Below are 10,365 nucleotides of genomic sequence, written 5' to 3'. Positions count from 1 at the left end.
ATTTAGGTGGACTGGGGCTGGACTCAAACCTGGGACACTGTGATTACATGGTTAGAAGTTTAAGGTCACCATGACACATAAGTTGTTTGTTTTGTCCCACCAACAGCCCAAAACACAAAGTAATTCAGTTTACTGTCGTATAAGGCAAAGACAATCCTCACAAATGAATAACTGGAACTAGGTAATGTTTGCTTGAAAAATAATCAAATAATCAATTAATGACATAGCAATTTATCAACTGAACTTTACATGGATCTATACACACCAAATTGGATTAGGTAATTGTATGTGTACAGCGCAGGGTTTCTCTGATCGATCAACTGTTGTTCAGTGTATAAAATATCTCCAAAAGTTGTTAAAATGATATGAAACAGAGAAAATCAGCAAGTAGTAAATAGTGACATCAACAATCAATCGATTATCAGAATTATTGGCGAGTAATTTTCTTTCCAGCACGAGTAAGCAAATCTTTATGACGCTGAGTAAGGCTAGAATGTATAAACAAAACATCAGAGGCAATCATTTACTGAGGCAGTACAGAGATCAGAGAGCAGGCACACCCTGATAATGCTGGCCTGTAATAACAATACTACACATTAGCTGGCATGGAAGATGGAGCCACATCGAAAAGCTCTGTCACTACACATTACTTTAGCATGAATGTTTTCTTATAAAACACCACATGCGCTGTTGAAGTTGTAGACAAATTCATCATGGCACTCGATGGGATATTATTTTCATAGAGAACATGGAACTTAATATGTCACTGCTGAAATTCTGCTCTCTCTCTCTCTCTCCCTCTTTTCCATCCAGATGCTATTCCTAGCGCAGACCAAGTGCGTATTACACCCTCCCTCAGAAGTCAGAAGGGCTCCGTATGGACAAAAAACAGAGTCAACTTTGATCATTGGGAGGCCGAGGTGGCCTTCAGAGTATCTGGAAGAGGCAGAATGGGAGCAGACGGCTTGGTAAGGAGGGGTGACACTGCAGGGGAGAGAGCCAGGTTTCCTTTTTAGGGAATAACATATAGTATACAATTCATCAGTGCACAATACACTGATACCCACTTTTGATCACAGTTAAAGTTTAGTTTAAGGTTTAGTATAAGTCCTATTATCTAAGAACTGTCTTCTCTGACCCGCAGCACAGTTACTCTGACACAACACTGAACTGGCATAATAACTGTATCTACGAGTGTATGCATTTACTCTAAAACTGAGTAGTAGACCTCAATACTTTGAGTATCGACTGAAGTGTGTCTGTGGCATTGCGCATCAAGAATCTGAAGTTGGTTTTTAAATGCTTGGTCACATTCTTGATTACTTGTGCAGATATTTCATAATTTAAATCAGTAAACCTTTCTTACATTAGAGTAATTTGTTTCTTCTATGTAGGCAAAGAAAAGGCAAATGTTTTTGTATCATTACAGAAACTTAGGTATCATGTTGGCTCTGATATGAAAAATTATGAAATAATATCCAGCTCATATCTTCACTACTCTGCAATTTACTCTTAATCCACAACCTTTCACCTAATAATTTCCAACCTCATTCTTGAGAAACTAAACCTTACTATATGTTGACTATGTTGATGTGAAAAGTATAAAAATATAAATTGCCTATAATGAGAGTTGAGAATAATATACACTGTATAACACTGAGCATAGGACACCTATCAGACTTTGCATATCAAATATGGAAAAACTTGGAACGGACAGAAAGTTGCACGCCCAGTTTCAGGAGGTGTGTTAAGCCCACAGGGTGAAATGACAAGCATTTCCCAACCTGACAAAAAAACAACAACAACAACAGCAACAAAAAAACCAGTAGAGAGCTGCGTAAAAATTTTAAGATAGCTTGTGCTGTAACTGTCCAGATTGAAGTCCACTGGATAGCCTGAGCCATATTCAAATTTCAGATATGATAAACTTGCACATGCGCAGTCTGAATGTCACAAATTTACACATACAATGATTTTGTTACTCCTCTAACATCCTGTCCTTAATAATCCTGTAATATTTACACCCCAGGCAACTCAAAATGCTAATAATAAAGATTGCTACCTCTTTGAAAACGTTTGTTTTATAAAGGTAGCTAAAACAAATATTTCTGTGTAAAATATTTGTACCACTTTTTCTTTGTCTGGCAGGCTGTGTGGTTCACAGCTGCACAAGGCCTTGACGGCCCAGTGTACGGAGCCGCCGACCAGTGGAATGGAGTTGGAATCTTCTTTGACTCCTTTGACAATGATGGAAAGGTTGGTGTCAACTTCACATTTCCAAGAATTGTCACAGCTAAAGCCATTTTCAGTCTTTTGTTTCTTTCTGTTATTGTTCGGTGTTCAAAGATCTTCTGGTACAGAGATAGCCCACACCCACACAAAGACGGCTTCTGTTTGGTTGTTATCAACTGGTGAAGTCATATAGGAAGTGTGTTGAAAATAAAAATATGTTTGCAAGATGATCCATCCATCTAATTATCTATCACTGTCATGCAAAACAAGCCTTTCATAGGTAATTTACCATCACATTTGAATATTACTTATCTGTGCTCAGGTATGGGATTGATATTTTGGCATAAGATTACCTAAAGTCAAATCCACTTGATGAAAAAAGGATTAACATGCCTCCTTGTTTTCTCATCTTCATTCCAGAAAAATAACCCAGCGATAATTGTTATGGGAAACAATGGCAACCTTGTTTATGACCACCAAAAGTAAGTAAACATTTCTTTGACGTCATCACCAACTCAAATTTGAACAACTTAAAGAAGCTTAGGAAATATGATTATATTTGCTTGGAAAGTAAATAATCCTCTATCTTTCCTAATCTCCCCCGGGCCAGTGAAAGCTTTAAATCACTTTTTCAATGCCATTCCAGTTTGTCTTAGAATTCACAGTGTTTTCCATATCACTAAATGAGTGTTTACAAAAACATACATGGGCATTGATGTTTTTCACATGAACATTAATGTTATCCACAATGACCTTTGATCATACTGTATTTTTCCCCACGTGAGTTCAATGTCTACGTGCTGTATATGAATGTAAGTTACAGTTTGTCTGGAAAATGTTGTTTTCATCCAGTGACGGCACCACACAAGCCCTGGGTACATGTTTACGAGACTTCCGCAACAAGCCATATCCTGTCAGAGCCAAAATAACATACTACAAGAAGACACTGACGGTAGGAAACAACATAAAAGCACAGAAGCAAGCACACACTCATATGCTGAGAATTAATTATAAGGGCACTTCTGGTGATCAGCAGGGTTATCAGTATTTTTTAGCTGCAGCACTGTTCTTTCCTTCTCCTCAGGTGATGATCAACAATGGTTTCACTCCAGACAAAGAGGACTATGAGTTCTGCACAAAGGTGGACAACATGATCATTCCCACTGAGGGCTTCTTTGGCATTTCAGCCGCAACCGGTGGTTTAGCAGGTACTACTCTATCTCCGTGTTAAAAAAAAACAACTCTTCAAGTCTGTATTTACTTGTTAAAAGAAATGCATTTCCTGTAGTTGTATTAATTTAACTACACAGTCTCCTAAGTAAATCAGAAATCTGACAGAAATGTAAAGTTTCTCAGCTAAAATCTTCTGGGGTTGGAGCTGATTCGTCGTTACTCTACAAAAACTACTGTCTGTCTTTATCAGTCAGGGCTATATGGCTTAAAGAAAGATTTATAATGATTAGAAAAGTGTTCAGTGTTATTGTCTGGTAATTACTACTGATGATTTCTTGGACTTTTTCTTGCATTGTGAAAAGACCGTAACATTACTTCATTTTCATGAGATATTTACATATCTTTTTCATCAGGATATTTTTCCCGCCTTAACATTGGTCCAATTTTTGTTGTTGAAAATAATTTTACAGAGATACTTCCCCATTATTATAGTTTTCTTTTACCCTGACAACCTAATTATTGTGAGATGTTGAGTCTTTTGTAACTATTATTACTATTATTACTATGTTATTAATGACATTTTCTGCCCTATTGTGATATTACTCTCATGTTCCTATTGCAGAAACTAAACACTAACATTACCAAGCTATTCTCATTATCAACAAGACATTACCAGCTTGTTACTCTGTATTTACCATCTTGTTGCCAAGATATTTCTCCCTTTTCACCATAAGTTTGAGTATGTTTTTCTGTTGTCATTTTCTAATTCAGAATTTCTTTCCTCCATCAGATGACCACGACGTGTTGTCCTTCTTGCTATTCAGACTCACAGAACCAGGCCAGCAACCGGTAACTACATTTTCCTAGAGCTGCTAATACTCTCCCAGTGCTGTGTGTGCAACCTTACTTCTGTAGCTGTGTGTCTCAGTGTGCGCGTGCACGCATGTGCACAATATAGCCTAAGCACGGCCTCTATTGAGTTCAGAGTGGGTTTTTTTTTTCTTTCCCATTGAAGCCCCCACCTGAATCTGAGATTCCTAAAGAAGAGAAGGACAAGTACCAGGAGGAATTTCAGAACTTCCAGCAAGAGCTCGACAAAAAGAAAGAGGAGTTTCAGAAAGAGCACCCAGACGTCCAAGGAGAGCCAAGTTAGTGTTTTGAAACCAAATGGCCCAATTGTTTATGTAAAAAGCATTGGAAAAAATGAATCATAAAGAGTAAAATTGTTCTTATTTTTTTTTTACTTACTATCTATTTTATATTATTGGAGTAAGCTAAATGAAAATGTTTGACAAGTGCAACTCATCATCTCAACTCATACTGAAAGAGACATGAGCATGTCCAAACTTTACAGTTTGTAGATTTTTTAAAATTGGTTTGAATATCTTTTTTTGTTAATTTTTTCTTTTCCTCTTCAGTTGAGGACTTGTATGAGACTGTGAATGACCGGGAGATCCGTCAGGTGTTTGAAGGACAGAACCGGATCCATTTGGAAATCAAACAGCTCCACCGGCAGCTCGCTATGATCCTGGACGAGCAGCGCAGATATGTCTCTGTTATCACTGATGAGATCGCCAAGAAGGGGACGAACGCCGAGTCAGGACAGGTGAGCAAGTCATTGCCAAAATTATTTTATACCAGACGCATACAGTGACAATAGGTACAGGCAAATAAGAATCATTTCATGGCATCTAGAATTCCCCTTTTCACACAAACCCAAGTGATATTGAGAGGTTTTGGTTCTGCAAGCCCTAGATTCATTTCTAGTCAGTTTATTAAGCTAAAAGTCTTGTAAAAATGCAGCTGGAAACCTTCTCAAATAATGTGACAACACAAGAAAGTAAGTCGTCATTTAACATTCACTTGAGTGTCATTTCTTTGTTCTCCTGCTGAGGTCAACTGTTTTTATGACAGGTTATCCAAACCTATAAACCTTTTTATGACAGCTTTATCTAATGTCAACACTAAAGTGTTTAATCTTCAGACCATTGTGCTGTATTTCTCTTAAAGGTGGATTCTGCCAGTCCACAGTTGAGTTCTGTCTTAACCACCCAACAGGAGGTTCTCAGGAACCTGAACGAGTTAAGGTGAGTAACAACAGCATCATTTGCTTTTGACTTGTGGTCACTCTTACAAAATGAGATGTTGTTTTTGCAACAACAAAAAAAAAAAGATAAAGAGAGAGATCCGTGATACTCCAGAAAAACAAGGGAAATCCTGCCAGTTAATTCCCTCAAATCATATTTAATCTGAGGATGCTGTGGCTGCAACATCACAGGTGTCTGCCAGCCTGATAATCCAGCTGCAGTAACAGCTTCCTCCACAGTCTGTCTGCTACTTAATGACTCCTTGTCACCCTGCTCTGCCCTGATCTTGGCTCTGAACTGTTTTACTCATTTGTTGTCTCTGCATGTGGTATTGACAGGATACAAATAAAAAGACAGATAACATTTTAAGAATTTAGCAGCTGCATAATTCAGAACTGATGAAGAAACAGGACTTTCTTGCAGAAGTCATTTTATCAGCTGCCTAATGATTTTGGCCATGAAGGAAACCCAAAAGGTATCTGTTCTTATCTATAAGACATTTATTTACAATATATTATTTCTTAGAATTAGAATTCTGTCATTGCTGAGACATACTGTAGTTATCATATGATAACTGGTATAGTAATACCCAGCTGTAATCTTCTTTTTAACTGTAAAAATGGTCTTCTTATCACTCTCAGATGACAAAATGTACAGTTTTTAATGCCAAGATAATACAGCTTAAGAGATTTCATGATGGTGTGCCTTCCATGGCCAAGTCTTAAATGACTGTTTGATTTTGGTACTTACAGTGAGTAAGCCTGATTAGGTGTAGAGAATGTAATTTTTTGATGTTTAGAGCTTTTATTTTGTCAATAACCCATTTGTGCTTTTGTACTGCTTGCCTAAGATGCTTGTGGGTTTAGTCATTGTGAGCATGCAAGAGATTAAAAAAAAATGCCATCTTCAAAACCCTTCTTGTAGATTAGTGAGTGGATTTTAAATCACTCTTTTCCTCAGTTTCTTAAATAATTAAGTTATAAATTATCCAGCCAGTCTCCTTAATCATAGCTTGTCAACCTTTGGCTCAGTTAGTAATGTTGAGAAAATTAAAGTCTTCAGTTCTTTAATTTACATCGGCACATTGCGCCTTTTCAAAAATCCATTGTATGAACAAAATAACAAAAAACGTAGCATTTATTTATTCAATAATGGCATATTTGTCCTGCCGCTGCTGTTTGATTGTGTCTTAATTTTAACACACCATCTGCATAAAGAATTAATCAGAATCACAAGATATTAAAGATTTTATTTTATGTAACATTAATCTCTTAGTCTCATGTATCATAAAAGAACCAAGCTGTTTATATGCCCTAAATCCAACAGAACATTCATCCTCAAATGATTTTGCATACATGATTTTCTTCATTAAATGTCTGACCCATAACTCACATGAACTCTCACTTGCCTCATATTGTTCATTCCACACAAATGTCTGTGTAAGTGATTTATATCCAATAGATGGCAGGGAAAGACAGAGTTTCTGCAATGATTCAGTTTGAAGAAAGCATAATATCAGAATGGTAATTTGAAGATGAGGTGGTGCATGGGAGTAAGCTGATTGACACAGTAAATAAGTTCAGACCCTGGCAAAACGCTGCAGCTGCTCCCTCTAATGTGCTAATGTGAGCGACTGATCTGTATTACTTTGTAGCTTAAGCGCTCAGTTTATCCTGACCCGTCTTTTTAAACACCAAGTTTATGATAGGACTTCATCTCAAGGAGGGCTTTCTGCTCATAAATGGGTCACTTGTAGTAAATGAAGATTAGACGTAGGGTTTAATAAATGCTCACTTACTTTCTCAAGGGAGATTTTTTTTCCCCCTTCTCTGTGAAACAAATTAGATTTTGTTTATATGTCATCCCTGGACATCCTTTCAGACTGCAGCCATGTGGCCAAGCAAGAAAAGGCCACATCTTAGCACCATTTTGTCCTTATCAGATTAGTAGTCTTTAAATACATCTGTCATACACAGGCAAAACATGGTTTCCCTCCAATTGATTTCTTGTCACAATCCCCCCCTCAGGGCCTTCCTACTAATGCTGCTGGAATTCCTTTCATTTGTCAAGTCACTTTTTTCTTATTAATCGTCTTAGATGTGTTTAAGATGATAAGGGACACTTATTGCTTCCTCCCTGTAAGTAATCAACTTTAAGAAATTACATTTTGTTGAGAAATATGATCCAGGCTTAGACATCTTCATTCTCTTCTGTGAATGCTTTACACTGTATTTCAACCTCATTTTCTGATGAAATGGAAAGTGAAAATACAGATTTACAGATTTCACATTTAGTAGCTGGTAGTTGCCATGACAGTAACAGTTATAGATTGTACATTTTGATGTCTGTTTGAGGGACAGATGTATGGACATAACTCAAAGAGAGACAATCGGACACATAAACCAGACCCAGAAGGATGTAGTGACACAAAATAAATGCAAAATATGATCTTACGGGACTTTTTGGCCCCGCTCCTGACGTCTAACAGTGCACTGTTGTCGTAGAATAAAAGAACAAACACTGATTTCTATTGTAACAAATATACTATAGATACATAAAAGGATTTATATATACCATGGGCAGATATTGGCTATGACTTTTAACCCTATCAACCAACACCTTCTCTTCTCAATCTCAAAGATACTTAAAAGAATAGTCACACATTTTGGGGAAGTCTCCGCTGGATGCTTGACAACCTCACATTTAGATATATTGTATATTTTAGTGATATTGTGTGTTGATTAGTGAGATTCAAAGGTGCTGGTAGGCAGAATTTTGTAGGTTTAGACAGAGCTAGGCTAGCGGTTTCCCCTTACTTCCAGTCTTTATGCTAAGCTAACTGGCTGCTGGGTATAGGTTCATATTTAATGGACAGAGTGGTATCGATCTTCTCACCCAACTCTCAGCAGGAAAACATAAATGTCAACATAAACCTTTAAACTTGTAGAAAGTGAATTCTTTACAGTGAGGTTGCATTTGAATTATGCCAGTATGTTCAATCACCAGTGTAAATGTAATCCCCACTTTAAAGACACTAAAATTAGACAAGAAAATAATATACATTATTTATTTTAGAGAGAGTCAGCCAGATAGTACAGGTCACTGAATTTTTGGAAGCTCCCAATTATTTGTCCCTTTGTCATTTGTCTATCTAACCAACCAACCAACCAGTAATGGTGAGAAAACGGGCCAAATGTTGAAAGTACATCCATATTAAGCTGGGGTTTTTCTCCCTTGAGTCGACCATCTCCTTCCTCTTTATTTATTAAAAACATTTTCTCTCCCTCTCTGTTTGGAGAGACATAAGCTTCTTAATCTATGCGCTCAAAGATACAATACAGTGATCAAATTTATTTGTTTCCACTTATTATATGCTTTTTTTAATTTCACTATTTTTAGTTTGTATTTAGCATCACAACGAGACTATGGATTGCATATTCCAGATAGTGTTCTTCTGTGGTCTGTTTCTTAACCTACTGCACTTGTAATCTGTTGTAAGAACATGTTTTTATAAGGGATTAATTTAGCAATCATGACCTCTTTTATCAGATGGTAATTTTCTGTTTTTCAAACTTTGAGAATATGTAGCCTCTTGTGAATAGGGATTAAAAGATTATTTTTAGACTATTTGTATTATGGTGAATAAATGATACCACACAACATATTACTGTACATCATGGTGGAGCCTCTCCTGTAAACTGTCACTCAGTGCATCGTCTCTTTGTCTCTGCAGAAACTCCTTTTATGAGTCACTGAAACAGATCGGCTCAGCCCAACACCAGGGACAGGCAACTGGAATGGGAACATATGAGACCATTCAGCACTTCAACGACATCAAGGAACATCTGCACACGGTCAAAAGGGACATGGAGCACCTGGTGCAGCGTAATGCTCAGGTACGGCTCAGAGAGTTGAATCTCACTTAGAGCAGTTAACAAACTAGGTCAGGATTCAGTTGACTGAACTTTGCTTTTTTTCTGCGTCTTTTCACCTGCAGAATCCTGCTGAAAAGGTTGTCAAGTGCCCTGAGGTGCCTCCTATGCCTTCGTGCTTATCCACTGTTCATTTTACAATCTTCATTGTCATCCAGTCAGTCCTGTTCTTCTGCTACATCATGTACAAGTAAGACGTCATTGTTTTTTTTATTTGGCTTTGTGTAAGTGTTCTTTTAGATCTAAAGGATTCTCTAATACTTTGTGTCTCTTCTTTTCTCTTGTAGAAGTCAACAAGAAGCCGCAGCAAAGAAGTTCTTTTGATGAAATGTATTTCTGATATGAAAGTTTGTAAATGAGGGAATGTCCATTTTGGTAATTTTTTTTTGGTCTGATTATTTTCAGGTTGTAAGTTATTGTACTTGAAAAATTTGGTTTTGTTGAAGACAAGTTTGTTTTAATGCAGATTTTTAATTTGATTGGTAAATCGTTGTGTATGAATGCTAGTGTGAGACTTAATTGGTCTGGATTTCCAACATGATGTTATATGTTCCTTACAGTATTTTTGGTTGGTCAGATCCCTAGATTATGTTTTACAAAGCTGATATCTGCCACAGCCCCATTCCACAAAACTGAACTGGCAACAAAAAAACCTGTGTTTTGAAATGTGCAATTTTGTATAAAAAAATGCTGAACTATTGGTGATGAAAACTCAGAACAGACGGCTGCTTCTGTTTATATGCTTTGACTGGGTCAAACGTGTCAGAATCTGACATATCCTCTACCTGAACAATTTACATAAACAGAGAACACAAACTACTCTGTGGTGTCTGCTTATTGCTTCATCAAGTGAGGTACACTTCACACAAGATGCATCTACATTGAAAAATGTGTCTTCTGTTCATCTGTCATTATAACAGCAGTTTATTCCAGTTAGCAAC

General features: G+C 37.0%; 1 protein-coding gene across 1 annotated transcript in view; it reads left to right on the top strand.

The window, feature by feature from the left end:
* Positions 1 to 10,243, top strand: part of lman1 (lectin, mannose binding 1) — an 11,186-nt gene extending 943 nt beyond the window's left edge. The window contains exons 2-13 of the mRNA XM_022762884.1: positions 814 to 968; positions 2,149 to 2,256; positions 2,653 to 2,714; positions 3,085 to 3,184; positions 3,317 to 3,440; positions 4,196 to 4,254; positions 4,421 to 4,553; positions 4,824 to 5,011; positions 5,416 to 5,492; positions 9,226 to 9,388; positions 9,490 to 9,614; positions 9,712 to 10,243. Of these exons, the coding sequence (XP_022618605.1) occupies positions 814 to 968; positions 2,149 to 2,256; positions 2,653 to 2,714; positions 3,085 to 3,184; positions 3,317 to 3,440; positions 4,196 to 4,254; positions 4,421 to 4,553; positions 4,824 to 5,011; positions 5,416 to 5,492; positions 9,226 to 9,388; positions 9,490 to 9,614; positions 9,712 to 9,748 (1,331 nt within the window). The 3' untranslated portion in view covers positions 9,749 to 10,243. The remainder of the gene's footprint in view (positions 1 to 813; positions 969 to 2,148; positions 2,257 to 2,652; positions 2,715 to 3,084; positions 3,185 to 3,316; positions 3,441 to 4,195; positions 4,255 to 4,420; positions 4,554 to 4,823; positions 5,012 to 5,415; positions 5,493 to 9,225; positions 9,389 to 9,489; positions 9,615 to 9,711) is intronic.
* The last annotated feature ends 122 nt before the right edge of the window (positions 10,244 to 10,365 follow it).

This window comes from Seriola dumerili, unplaced genomic scaffold, assembly GCF_002260705.1.
Source record: "Seriola dumerili isolate Sdu_G_001 unplaced genomic scaffold, Sdu_1.0 BDQW01000450.1, whole genome shotgun sequence".
Lineage (NCBI taxonomy): Eukaryota > Metazoa > Chordata > Actinopteri > Carangiformes > Carangidae > Seriola > Seriola dumerili.
Note: the sequence above shows the minus strand (reverse complement) of the source record. Positions and strands in the feature narration are given on the sequence as shown.